This window comes from Lactuca saligna, chromosome 9 (assembly GCF_052625555.1).
Source record: "Lactuca saligna cultivar CGN05327 chromosome 9, ASM5262555v1, whole genome shotgun sequence".
Lineage (NCBI taxonomy): Eukaryota > Viridiplantae > Streptophyta > Magnoliopsida > Asterales > Asteraceae > Lactuca > Lactuca saligna.
In genome coordinates this window covers 173,454,099-173,469,343 of record NC_136425.1, presented here as the reverse complement: position 1 = coordinate 173,469,343, position 15,245 = coordinate 173,454,099, and the positions used below count along the sequence as shown (strand labels likewise).

At 43.5% G+C, this 15,245-nt stretch overlaps 1 protein-coding gene across 1 annotated transcript; it reads left to right on the top strand.

Moving 5' to 3' along the window:
* Positions 1 to 511: 511 nt before the first annotated feature.
* On the top strand, positions 512 to 1,853 carry LOC145015326 (trans-resveratrol di-O-methyltransferase-like). The gene is made up of 2 exons (XM_078973791.1): positions 512 to 1,316; positions 1,464 to 1,853. Exons 1-2 carry the CDS (start codon positions 543 to 545, stop codon positions 1,764 to 1,766), a joined length of 1,077 nt encoding a protein of 358 aa, XP_078829917.1. The 5' UTR covers positions 512 to 542; the 3' UTR covers positions 1,767 to 1,853.
* Positions 1,854 to 15,245: the final 13,392 nt, after the last annotated feature.

Below are 15,245 nucleotides of genomic sequence, written 5' to 3'. Positions count from 1 at the left end.
ATAAAATTATTAATTTTAATTTCACTCAAAATCAATATGTCTAAAGTTTTTATATGCATAAAGAATACAAATTTATTTGGTTTGGTTGTGGATAGTTGCTTATTACCTAACAAACAATATATAAAGTTTATATATATAACCCGGTCCAAATTTTGACAATAAACTTTTTAAAAATAAAAAGTTTTTTTTACTCGGATCCTAAATATGTTTGAACCGGTCCATTCTATTGGATATATATTGTGCGTAGGATTAATTGTCTCATTTCTTTGTTGCTATTCTCTACTCGGTTTATTCCTAGTGACATTGTCTATCTTGTTATTTTTCTTGTGTTTTAAATCGTTGTCTACTTCATTTGTAATCTTAATTTGTCTCTAATAAAATTAGCCATTAAAAAAATAAGCTGAACTTTTAATAAGAAATTCGAACGTGAAAAACACTTTTTTCCATAACTTACTTTCCTATATATGAAGGTAATGTGTACAAGGCTAAACAATATGAAATTGTCGATCACTTGTCCATTATAACGGAAAAAAAATATATATATGGCTTTGCAAAATGAAGAACAATCTACAAACTTGCTTCATGCTCAAGCACACATATGGAACCACATTTTCAGCTATATAAACTCCATGTCACTCAAGTGTGCTATTGAGCTACAAATACCTGATATCATTAATCGCCATGGTGCACCAATGTTGCTCTCAGAGTTAGTGGAAGCACTCCCCATCAACAAGGAGAGAACCAATTATGTCTACAGACTTATGCGCATCCTTGTTCACTCTGGTTACTTCGTGAAACAAAGTATATCCAATGGCGAGGAGGAAAGAGAAGGCTATTTGCTAGCACCTGTTTCTCGCTTCCTTCTAAAGCAAGAACCATTAAGCCTTAGGCCCTTTATACTAAGCATGTTGGATCCCGTACTGTTGGAATCATGTCAACCCATGAGCAAATGGTTCCAAAATGATGACGTCAACTCTTTTTACACAGCCCATGGGAAGACGTTTTGGGATTTTGCAGGCCAAGATTCCAGGCATAACCAGTTGTTTAACGAAGCAATGGCCAGTGATGCAAGGCTTGTTACAAATATCATGTTAAGAGACTACGGAGATGCTTTTAAGAACTTGAATTCGATTGTTGATGTTGGAGGTGGTACTGGCACCGTTGCCAAACTCATAGCTGAAGCTTTTCCGAATATTAGTTGCATCTGTTTTGATCTTCAGCACGTTGTCAATGATTTGGAGGGAAGTAACAATTTGAGTTACGTTTGTGGGGACATGTTTGAAGCCATTCCTAAAGCTGATGCAGTTTTGTTGAAGGTATTCTTTCTATTCCTTATTCACTTTAAAAAGTGCTGATTTCTTTTGGACATGCATTGATCGTCGATCATCTTTTTCTATCGGCAAAAGAGAGAAATATTAAAAGAATATGGGTGTTTGATGTTATTATGTTTATATGAAAAATAGTGGATATTACATGATTGGAATGATGAAGATTGCATAAAGATATTGAAGCGATGCAAAGAGGCAATTCCGAGCAACGAATACGGAGGGAAACTAATCATTATAGACATGGTGTTGAAGAACGATGAAGTGGGTGAGAAATCTCTCGAGACTCAGCTTTTCTTCGATGTGCTTATGATGGTCGACCAGACTGGAAGGGAGAGGACCGAAAAAGAATGGGCAAAGCTCTTCCTCGATGCCAGCTTTAGCGATTACAAAATAATTCCGTGTTTAGGGTTAAGGTCTATCATAGAAGTGTATCCTTAGTTAAGTTAAGAATACTTTCTATGCACAACATAATTGCTGGCGCAATTAATTATTGAATAAGGAACTTGCTTGATTGTTTTCTTGGTTGATCTATCCATTAATCGTGCTGTTCTTAGTCCTATTATTCAACATGTATTGTAATAACATTCACTTAATTAATCTTCTCCATTACATTTTCTTTTTTATTTACTTTTTTTTAAACAACTGGCAATGATATTGATAATGGAAGTTAGCAATAAGCTAGAACATACATATAAGTAATAGTACAAAAAAAGACGGCAAAAAGTAAAATATTAGGTCGCTTGCCAAAGCCAAAGGAACACAACTAACACCGCCTCCTGATGTAGACAATTTTTTTTATGGCTGATTGTCGAAGTTAAGATATTAAGTTTGTTAGGGCCTAGATTATTCCATTTTCATGAGTAATTAGAACGAGAAGGGAACTTTCGTTAATGTACTCTACAAAAGAAGACATCATATACAGCCATGTATTATCCAAATTCCAGTGCTAGACTAGCGGGGTTACTATTAACTTAACTGATTAATTATCCACAAGCACATGCTTCATTCAGTTACAGAAGTTGTTAGAAGTCTATTAGCTTAATCCGTTACTTAGTCCTTGTACATATATAGTTTTACAAGTTGGCTTTTGCACAATGGGTATAGATTGTACTCCTAGGTGTATGACAAGAAAAATAAGAAGAGCAAAACACTGGGCAGCTGCATACTTCTTATTTGGAAAGACAACAATATAAAGAAAATACTTTCCCTTTTTAAACTACTGAAAATGTAACCCGTAAAACTACTAATAGACCACCCATAAAACTCAAAGAGACTACCCTATATGTTAATGACCAAGTACTACACCTAACACAACTATGAAATATTCAAAACTTCTAGATTAGGAAAAACAAGAAAAGCATGAATTATATAAAAAACATACTACAGTATCTAGATTAACTCCAATAATCTCCCATATTTCTTTATGCTTGACTTTTACCATGATTTTTGTAAGTATATTTGCCTTTTGTTCCTTCCTCACATAGGTGGCTCACCTTCATTTCTCCCTTTTTCCTGTAACATCCAAAACTTCGAGGCCAAAATTTTTTATTTTTAATTAAATAATTCATAAAGCAGTTCACCAAAACATTGTCAATAGTACATCAACTTATAAAAACATAATGTCGTGTCTCAAAACCATATCATCAGAAGTAATGAAAATCATAGTACAATCCCAGAAACTCAATGCGGAAACCATGTGTGTGTAATGCACTGCTACACTACCGGCTCCTTCCCCTTTGGACGAAGAGGTACCTGAAACCAAAACTAAAAATGTAATCACGAAGCTTAATGAGTTTCCTCATCATATCCATACCAAATAATGCATAATCATCGGTATCTTTCAACCGGTAACCGTCAGGCATAGCCGGGAGCTAGACTACCCCTCGGTATCTTTCAACCGGTAATTGGGAACTAATCTCCCTTTCGGTATCTTTCAACCGGTAACTGGGAGCTAACCTCCCCTTCGGTATCTTTCAACCGGGAACTATTTCACCCCTCCTACTACTAACACACATTAAGCATAGTAATCATATCAAGCACGTTAATCCTATCAAACACAGTAAGCATATCACATAACAACCTAGATAATTATCACAAAAACAATCATCTATCCAACACTCTCACTTGTGGGTCAGCATTGTGGCCGTAGACCCACCCCTACTAGGAGGAAACTCACCTCGAAGTCATGTAGTGTCTGCACTGATCTCGGTGAGGAAATCGACTCTCCCCGCCTCCTCAATTCCTACACGACAACTCTTCTAAGTTATCAATTCATACTTGTAACCCTTACAAGGGTCACTCAGTCCAAGTCAAAGTGAAAGTCAAGTCATTGGTTAAAGTCAACATCTAGTTCACTCGGCTCGCCGAGTCAACCGGTCAACTCGTCGAGTCCCCATATCCACAAAATGCCATAATCCCGTCCTTACTCATTGAGTCTAGTAAGATCTCGACATGTTTGCCTTCAACAACACATCAGACAATCTTCAACCGACTCGCTGAGTTCATCCTTGAACTCGCCGAGTTCATCTTCATCCATAAGAATATGTTCAGTCTATAACTTGATGAGTTCCCTTTGAGCTCGCTGAGTCCGTCTTCATGTGGTTGGGACATTGCCTTCAAATCGCCGAGTCTGTTCATCCACTCGCCGAGTCCTATGATTTTCAGGTTCCTAGTGAACCTAAACAACTGGGGAAACCTGTGATCTTAACAACTGGCCCAAAAACAAGAGGATTTGGTGGAAAATGCACGCCAACTCGCCGAGTCCCAAGAACGACTCGCCGAGTCCCTCTATGTCCGAAGCTATACCGTCGATCATAAGGGGTCTTAACGCATTCAGAACATAGATCTGACCTCCTAGGGTCCATAATACACGTAAAGTTACAAACTTTATGTTCATGTACAAAAGGGAAGAGCCCAACGTGACTGCACCGCATCCACCAAAGTTTTTCGCATTGGCAATTCCCAATATCTACTGTGATGTATAAATATATAGAACAACTCATTTGTATTGTTTATTTTTCTGAAATGAAAATTTTACTATGAATTTTTCGGGCGTTACAAGCTCATATTCAATTGAATCCATGATTGCACCAAAGCCATCATTCCTTTAACCTCATTAATCCCTTTCTCTTGCTCCATTTCCCTGCATTTAGGATATTCAAGTTTCTAGATATGAGAACAATTATGCTATTTCATCAGTTACATATATTTAGTAATCTTTAAAAATATTATATTATAAGTGACTTACTAGTTATAGAATGCTTAACTATCAATAATTTTATGCTTCATTTTGCAAGTAAAATAATCAACATGTGCCATGCTTTCCCTATCTTTATAACAAAGTTCCCAAACACCAATGGTCAAGGTCATTGTTGCTCTCCTTAACATTTGATCCTTAATTTCATCTATTTCCCCTGAAATCTACATACACTCCTTTATTTATTGCAAATAATCTCATCCCACTCCAACACTATCTGGTTGTAATAACCCTAGGTTGAAGGTGGTAAATATTTTAACATTACTTAAAGGTGAACATGGTTATTAAGAGCATAGGAAAGTATTCGCAACCACAAGAAGGCTTGAGTATTGAGATTATATCTAGACAGTTTGATAATTACTTCGGTTCTACAGGTGTAAATAGACCTATCAAGAAACGAATTCTCTCTCAATCATTTCATCGAACACATATAGGGAACTTCTTGAATCCCATTTTTCTAAAACACTTATCAAATAACCATAATAAAACACCTCCGAGACAATACTTTTCTTAAACATCCTATTCAACAAGTACAGAAAAATGGTTGATCCTACTTATACCAAATACACAAAACATTCACATACATACATAATTGTATCCTACTTATACGAAATACACATACTTTCACATATATATACCATATATACACCAAATACACATACATTCACATACATATATTAAATACACAATATTATCCTACATATACCAAATACATATATGTTTATATATACATATATATATATATATATATATATATATATATATATATATATATATACCCCATATACACCAAATACATATACATATATCAAATACACAAAGGTATCCTACGCATACCAAATATACTGTAACGACCCAATTTTCACGTCCAAAAATTTCATTTTTAAAACATTACTTTAGAAACGTTATTAATTAAAAACATTGTTTGATCAAACCACATCACATCGTAAACCATGTCTAAAAGCCAAATCATACAACCAATCAAAATATCAGAGTATAAATCCCAGAGAAATCTAATAGATGCGGAAACCAGTGTGTGTGCATGATGTGCCGCTACCGCGCCAGCTCCTTCCCCTTCGATGAAGAGGTACCTGAAACCAAAACTGTAAACTGTAAGCACAAAGGTTAGTGAGTTCCCCCCCCCCCCATTGTACCACATACCATAATCACATAACATACATAAATTGATAGGCCTATCTTGGTGCCCGACCTACCCCTTCGGTCCTCTCGACCGGATACTGCCTAGCATATCTAGGTGCTGGCCTCCCCTTCAGTCCTCTCGATCGGATACTGCCTAGCATATCTGGGTGCTGGCTCCCCTTTGGTCCTCTCGACCGGATACTGGGGACTATTTCACCCCCTACTACTACCACATAACACATATATCACATAGTCTATCTAGCATGGTTGGGCATGACCGCCCCTTCGGCCCTATCAACCGGTGTTCTGGGGGACTATCTCCCCCTACTGTCACTAACACATAAACATAACACATGTAGTAGCAACCCTAGATGAATATCACAAAGACAATCATCTAATCATACATCTCCTACCGGTGGGTCGGCATTGTGGCCTTAGACCCACCGCTACTTGAAGGTAACTCACCTCGTAGTAGCTGTCGATTTGTGTGGGAATAGTCTGTTTGCTGCTGCTGCTGCTCCGGAAATCCTCCGGCTGTAATTCCCACCAAACACTTAGTCAAATACTGCTAACAATCCTTTGGGTAGAATGACCATTTTACCCCTGATCATGCCCTAAGTCAAAGTCAGAGTCAACTTTCAGTTGACCCAGCTCGCCGAGTCCATGTCCAAACGACTAACCTGGATTTTGTTTCTACTCGTCGAGTTAGGCGTTGACTCGACGAGTTATCCTTCCAAACTGATGTTCAAGTCCTTCATCCTACTCGCCGATTTGTATGAACAACTCGCCGAGTTCATCTTCATCCGATGAACAATTTATACTGTGACTCGCCGAGTTGTATGGACAACTCGCCGAGTCTGTTCTTGATTCTAAGAAGGTTGCCTTGAACTCACCGAGTCTGGGCATTGACTCGCCGAGTTCCCTTATGGGTGAGTTTTGGCTTCCAACTCATCGAGTCCACCCTGGACTGATTACACAACTCGGCACAATGAAAAAGGGGACAACTCGGAGACTCGCAACTAGACTCGCCGAGTCTGCTTCATGGAAGAGCCATAAACGCGATTTTGCTCGAATCCGGTCCATGCCATTCATAGATGTGGGTTCCTAGAGCATGAATAACACGTAAAGTTTCCACCTTTAGGTGTCAATATCCATCCATGAGGGCTTTAGGGTTCAAAATGCACCAAAAGAGTAGATCTAAGATCTTCATGTAACATGGGTCCATAAAGGCAGTAGATCTGAGCTCCTGGAGCTCAACCATGCCTAGATCTAGAGGTTACTCAACTTATTACGAACCCCCAAACATACACAAGCTTGGAAATGGTTCAAGAAAGACTTTAATGTAGCTATAAGGGACTATAAGCATGAAAACAAGGGGAAAATCGAGTCATACCTTAGGGAGACACCGAGATAGCTCAAAGATGCTGAACCTCCTCTTCTTCTTCTTGATCTACTCTTTTTCCTACTCCAAAACTTCAAGAAAGCACACCAAATGCTTCAAACTCACAAAGAAACAACTCTTGAACAAGGTATAGAGCTATGAGGGTGAATGGGGGCGAGATTGGGGCGGAATGAGAGTTTAAATAGGGTGCAAACCCCTGAAACTTAGGGTTTCATCCAATAGCGGTGACTCGCCGAGTCCAGGATACGGACTCGCCGAGTCGCCAACTTAAAATGTGTCCCGGGTCCCGACTCTACTCGGCGAGTCGGACCTATGACTCGCCGAGTCCAAGGCTAAAAATGGAAAATACTCAAATAAGATTTATATACCAGGAACCAGGTGCTACAAATCTCCCCTACTTATTTTAGACTTCGTCCTCGAAGTCTGTTGCTCGATCCTGAAATAGCTCGGGGTAATGCTCTATCATCTCTTCCACCGGCTCCCAAGTCCATTCCGAGCCCTTACGGTGCTGCCATTGCACCTTCACTAGCTCCACCCTCTTGTTCCTCAAATCCTTCGACTTCCGGTCGAGGATTGCGACTAGGAACTAAATGTAATTCAGGCTGTCATCAACCTGTATATCCTCTAACGGCACTACTGCTGAATCATCCACTAAGCACTTCCGCAACTGAGAAACATGGAAAGTGTTGTGGATCTAGCTGAGCTCGACTATAAGATCCAGCCTATACGCCACCTTGCCCACCCGAGCTACAACCCTGAACGGTCCGATAAATCTTGGGCCCAACTTGCCCCGCTTCCTGAATCGAATGACGCCTTTCCAAGGCGACACCTTCAGGAGAACCATATCCCCGACTTGGAACTCCAAGTCAGATCGACACTTGTCAGCATAACTTTTCTGCCGACTCTGAGCAGTCTGAAGCCTGCTCCAAACCTGCTGGATCCTCTCTGTCATCTTGGGGACCACCTCGGTGCTCCCCATGACCCTCTGGCCAACTTCACCCTAGCATATCGGGGTCCTGCACCTCCATCCGTACAACATCTCGAATGGGGGTCGGTCAATACTCGAGTAGTAGTTGTTATTGTATGAGAACTCAGCCAAGGGAAGATAGGTATCCCAGCTACCACCGAAATCTAACACACATGCCCGCAACATATCCTCCAAAGTATGGATGGTCCGCTCGCTCTGATCATCCGTCTGCGGGTGAAAGGGGGTGCTAAAATGCAAACGAGTGCCCAACTCGTCATGAAACTTCTTCCAAAATCTAGAAGTGAATCACACATCTCGGTCTAATATCACTGACATTGGCACCCCGTGCCGCGCTACTATCTCCCTGATGTAGATATTGGCCAACTTTTCGGCCAAGATGCTCTCCTGGATCAGAATAAAGTGGGCGCTCTTGGTCAATCGGTCCACGATGACCCAAGTCGAATCTACTCCACGCGCAATCCTGCGAAGCTTTGTGATAAAATCCATCGTGATGTCTTCCTATTTCCACAACGGGATGTCCAACGGCTGCATCTTCCCATGCGATCTCCGATGTTCGGCCTTGACCTTCCTGCAGGTCAAGCACCGCTCGATGTACCATGCCACATCCCACTTCATGCAGGGCCACCAATAGTCTAGAAGAAGATCCCTATACATCTTCGTTCCCCCGGGATGAATAGAGAAGCGGGACTTGTGCACCTCCTCCATCAAGATCTGGCGCACGCCTCCATGATACGGCACCCACACCCTGCGGTGTATTGTTAATAGTCCTCGACTATCATAATCGAAAGAGGAAACCTGACCCACCACACGCTCGCTCTTCCGATGTTTCTCCTTGATAGCCTCCTGTTGAGCCTGCCGAATTTGCTCCAACAGGGGAGTCACTATAGTCATCCTCATGCAAATATCCCTGATCGGCGCCGCCTTGTGGCTAAGCGCATCGGCCACCACGTTGTCTTTTCCCGGGTGGTAAAGGATCTCACAATCATAATCCTTCAAAACATCCAACCACCGACGCTGCCTCATGTTCAGATTTGGTTGATCCATCAGGTACCTCAAACTCTTGTGGTCCGTGTAAATGGTACACCGAACCCCGTAGAGGTAATGCCGCTAAATCTTGAGGGCGAAAAACCACCTCCCCCAACTCCAAATCATGCGTCGGGTAGTTCGCCTTGTGAGGCTTGAGCTGCCTCGAAGCGTAGGCAATGACATGCCCCTTTGCATCAATACCGCGCCCAATCCTGAAATAGACGCGTCGCAATAAACCACAAAATCCTCTACGCCCTCTGGCAGGGCTAAGATCGGCGCCTCGCACACTCTCTGTCTCAATGTCTCAAATGCTGCTTGCTGCTCGGGTCCCCAGCGAAAGACCACGACTTTCTTCGTCAACGTGTCAGGGGTACGGCTATCTTGGAGATATCCTGAATGAACCTCCGATAATAGCCTGCCAATCCTAGGAAACTCCGAATCTCAGATAGAGACTTCAGAACATCCCATCTCATCACGGCCTCGACCTCGGCCGGATCCACCAGAATCCCGTTCTGGTTGACAAGGTGACCGAGAAATTGCACCTCGCGTAACCAAAACTCACACTTGGAGAACTTGGCATACAAGCTCTCCCTTCTCAGGGTCTCCAATACCTCTCTCAGATACTCCTCATGCTCTTCCTGCGTCTTGGAATAAACCAAGATGTCATCAATAAAGACTATCACAGACCGATCCAGCATCGGTCTGCATACGCGATTCATGAGGTCCATGAACGCGGCAGGAACATTGGTGAGCCCAAACGGCATCACCACGAACTCATAATGGCCATAACCCATCCGAAACGCGGTCTTCTACGCATCCTCCTCTCTGACCCTCATCTGATGATAACCCAAATGCAAATCGATCTTGGAAAACCAAGATGCTCCCTGAAGCTGGTCAAAGAGATCATCAATCCTCGGGAGTGGGTATTGGTTCTTCACCGTTACCTTGTTCAGCTCCCGGTAATCTATACACATCCGATGTGACCCGTCCTTCTTTTTCACGAACAGAATTGGGGCTCCGCAGGGTGAACTACTCGGACGAATAAATCCCTTGTCTAGCAGCTCCTGCAGCTGCGCAGACAACTCCTGCATCTCGGGAGGAGCCAACCGATATGGTGCCTTGGCTATCAGAGCCGCACCACGAACGAGGTCAATCCTAAACTCCACATATCGCTCCGAAGGTATCCCAGAAAGCTCCTCTAGGAAAACATCTACGAAATCTCGCACCACCGGAACCTTGCTCACTGTCGCCTTACCCGCCTACCGGGCATCCATCACGTACGCGACATATCCTGCGCATCCCTGTTGAAGGTGGTGTCTAGCCCTCGCTGCTGAACATACTGCAGGTCCACACTGTGGCCTCTCGCCATAAATCACTAACTCTCCCCCACCTGGGGTCCTGACTCACACTAGCTGCTGCGCGCAATCTATCACCGCCCCATTGGGGCTCAACCAATTCATGCCTACAATCACCTTGTTCCCACGCAACGGAATGGGAACCAAGTCCACCAGATAACGCTCCACAAATAACCTCAAAACACAATCCCTGAACACTGCTGATGCTCGCACCGATCGATCATCGACAATCTCTACCTCTAAAGGGCAATCCAACATGCCCGAAGACTCCGGAAACTTCTTGCTAAGCGCAAGGGATATAAACGATCGGGATGCACCCGAGTCGAACAACACCTGAACTGGGATACTGTTCACATGGAACGATCCTAACACATATACATATACCGAGCACATATCAATATCATAACATCATATAAATAAATAAGAAGGAAAGAATCACACCCGTCACCACATCGGGTGCAGCGTGTGCCTCCTCGGCAGTCAGCTGAAATGCCCGGCTCCTCACCACTGGAGCCTCTGCCTTGCTCTACCGGCCATCTGTGATCCATAGGGTTGCTGGAGCTGGCGCCTTCACCGGCACTGAAGCTAACAACTGGGGACAATTGGCCTTCTTGTGGCCTCTCTGGTTGCAGTGGAAACACAGCAACTCCGATGTCTGAATAACTGCTTCTGGAGCAGTGCAATCCCTGCTATAGTGCCCAGTCTTGTCGCACTTGTAGCAGCCTGATGATCCCAACCTGCATGCCCCCTCGTGCGTCTTGTCGCATGTCCTGCAGCGGCCCCGTCCCTGTTGGCCTTTCGGCCCCACATCTGATCCCTTGGGCTTCTTGCCCGAAGCCCCTCCTAGCTGTCCCTCCTCCGCCTTCCGTTTCCGGATGTGCTCTAAATCTATCTCCCTCTCCCTCGCCCTGGCAATCATGGAGTCCAAGGTGGGGCAAGCTGAAAAACTAACGTGCTCCCGGATATCAGCCCGGAGCATGTCATGATAGCGGGTCCTCCTCATGTCCTCATCGCCCGCATATTGGGGCACCAACAGTTCCCTCTCCCGGAACTTGGCGGTGATCTCTGCCATGGTCTTCGTCGTCTGTATCATGTCCAAAAACTCCCTGTCCAGCTGTTGAAGCTCAACAGCCGGCGCAAACTCTGCCCTGAACCTGGTCACAAATCCCGACCAAGTCATAGCCTCGATAGCTGAGGCTCCCAAAGAGTCACCCACCGACTCCCACCAATCTCAAGCTCGGTCTCGTAAACACCCTGCTGCATACCTCACCTTCGACCCCTCGGGGCAGAAACTAGTCAACTGTGCAGACTCAATGTCAGCAATCCATCGTCTGGTAGCTATGGGTTCCATCGTCCCATGAAAGTCCGGTGCAACACTGCCCGGAAAGTCCTTGAAGGACAGTGTGCGAGATCCCGACTGGCCAAATGCCATGTCACTCCTGAATTCCTGGAGGCAATCCTCCATCATCTCCAATATCCCCTCCTTGATCGACCCAAAAATAATGGGGGTCGACTCAAGGATACCTCTGGTGATCTCCGATGCGATGAAATCGTGCGACCTCTCATCCACTGGCTCGGAACCTGATCCCGAACCCGATCCCTCTCCTGAACTGCCAACTGCTGGCCTCGGGCGTAGTACCACCATTCTGAAATACAAAGAAATAACAACTGTTAGCGATACTGATACCCCTGGAGGGATCCCACCCACTACAAGTTCCCTGGTCTTATCTTAGCCTTCCTCGGTTCGGGTACAGAACCTCTGCTTTCAGTAGTACGGGCCCATACTACCTTCCACATCTATCCGTACCTTCCCCAAGGACCGCCTCGACTCAACCAGATCCCTTCCCCTACCGTTGTTCACTGCTACTCTTTATCCTAGGCTTACCCTAGGAAACCTCTAACTCCACCCAACCCAGTCCTCAGCTGTTGAAGGCCTCTTGGTGATGCCAATTAACTATTACCTGAATACAATCACATGTGCTGTGGCTTGGATAAATCCTTCGAGTAAGGGACTCATATCTACAACGGTTAGGACTCAAACAAGAGCTACGCAATAGAGTCAAATCCAACACTCTAAGATTATTCAACCCTGATCACATGTGACTTTAACGTATTCACCTAGCAATTAACTCCCATCACTTCAAAGCCCATATAGAACAAAGCATATAGCATTTGGACGTAAGAAAAACAATCTCAAGCAAATATATCCTTGTAGACAGAACTGAACTAGCATATAATGCTAAACTCGTACTATCAGGAATAACCTAAACAGGCTACCCTACTATTGTCTACTCAACTCTAGCATGTAACTCTTTCATATACTGAAGCACATAAGGCATCACTCCTAGATCCTTAGTCCTATTCTAGAATGCTGTTCTTTAGAAACTGATAAACATAAATAAACTTGTATGGGTACATTGGGGAATACTTACTTGAGCTCGGCCGGTCGCGCACATCACACACATTGTTCTTTCTTAAAACCCTTTACTTAACCTTTTAGAAAACATTTTATCTTTCCAAAAATCTTTTAATCCCTCGATTTGAGTTCAAACACCCCCGAAGGTTTGTCCGAATCCCTAAAACCAGGGTTCTGATACCAACTTGTAACGACCCAATTTTCACGTCCAAAAATTTCGTTTTTAAAACATTACTTTAGAAACGTTAATAATTAAAAACATTGTTTGATCAAACCACATCACATCGTAAACCATGTCTAAAAGCCAAATCATATTACCAATAAAAATATCAGAGTATAAATCCCAGAGAAATCTAATAGATGCAGAAACCAGTGTGTGTGCATGATGTACCGCTACCGCGCCAGCTCCTTCCCCTTCGATGAAGAGGTACCTGAAACCAAATTTGTAAACTGTAAGCACAAAGCTTTGTGAGTCCCCCCCCCCCATTTTACCACATACCATAATCACATAACATACATAAATTGTCAGGCATATCTGGGTGCCCGACCTACCCCTTCGGTCCTCTCGACCAGATACTGCCTAGCATATCTGAGTGTTGGCCTCCCCTTCGGTCCTCTCGACCGGATACTGCCTAGCATATCTGGGTGCTGGCTCCCCTTCGGTCGTCTCGACCAGATACTGGGGACTATTTCACCCCCTACTACTACCACATAACACATATATCACATAGTCTATCTAGCATGGCTGGGCATGACCGCCCCTTCGGCCCTATCGACCGGTGTTCTGGGGGACTATCTCCCCCTACTGTCACTAACACATAAACATAACACAGGTAGTAGCAACCCTAGATGAATATCACAAAGACAATCATCTAATCACACATCTCCTACCGGTGGGCCGGCATTGTGGCCTTAGACCCACCGCTAATAGAAGGTAACTCACCTCGTAGTAGCTGCCGATCTGTTTGGAAATAGTCTGTCTGCTGCTGCTACTACTCTGGAAATCCTCCGTCTGTAATTCCCACCAAACACTTAGTCAAATACTGCTAACTGTCCTTTGGGTAGAATGACCATTTTACCCCTGATCATGCCCTAAGTCAAAGTCGGAGTCAACTTTCAGTTGACCCGACTCGCCGAGACCATGTCCAAACGACTGACCAGGATTCTGTTGCTACTCATCGAGTTAGGCGTTGACTCGACGAGTTATCCTTCCAAACTGATGTTCAAGTCCTTCATCCTACTCGCCGAGTTGTATGAACAACTCGCCGAGTTGTATGAACAACTCGTCGAGTCTGTTCTGGATTCTAAGAAGGTTTCCTTGAACAATTTATACTATTGACTCGCCGAGTTCCCTTATGGGTGAGTTTTGGCTTCCAACTCACCAAGTCCACCCTGGACTCACTACACAACTCGGCACAACGAAAAAAGGGGACAACTCGGAGACTCGAGACTAGACTCGCCGAGTCAGATGAGCGACTCGCCGAGTCTGCTTCATGCAAGATCCATAAACGCGATTTTGCTCGAATCCAGTCCATGCCATTCATAGATCTGGGTTCCTAGAGCATGAATAACACATAAAGTTTCCAACTTTACGTGTAAATTGTTGGAATAGTGTCTAAGGCTATAACTATATCCGGTTGTGCATGGTCCTTTTGGGTTTCCTTCACCATAGCAACTTGAAGGATGATTTGTTAAGAGAGAGTAAATATTATAAGGAATAATATATGGCTATTTGATTAATATAAGTCATAAATTAATTGGTATTAATTTGGTGACTTAAAGAGATTAATTAAATAAGAGGGTATAAACTGTCAATTGTTTGATAGTTACACTTTAGACTGTAAATCCTTATCCTAGATAGGATGGACGATTTCTAGGGCTTGGATAAGCCAAAATCGTCCATAGGGTTATCTATGGAATGGATTTGGATAGCCTTAAGAGAAGATTATCCAATTAGGGTTTAGGTTGTAACCCTTAAGGACTCTACAAGTATAAATAGACCCTAGGGGTGAGGGAATTCGACACACAACCAAAAGAAAGGAACCTCTAGCCGAATTCCCCCCCCCCCTCTCCTCTCTCCTAAATCATCTTGCTTGCTATTGGTGTTTGTAAGCCATTAGAGGAGTGACATTTGTGACTCTAGAAGCTCCAAGACAAACAAGATCAACAAGGAACTCAAAGGTATGATTCTAGATCTGTTTCATCATTGTTATTTAACCTAATTAGCTATTAGAAGTCTTGGATTCAAAGCATGTTTAATTAGAAAGCCTAGATCCGAGCAATAGGGTTTTGCATGCGCACATAGGAAAGTTCTTATGGCTAAAACCCATCAGT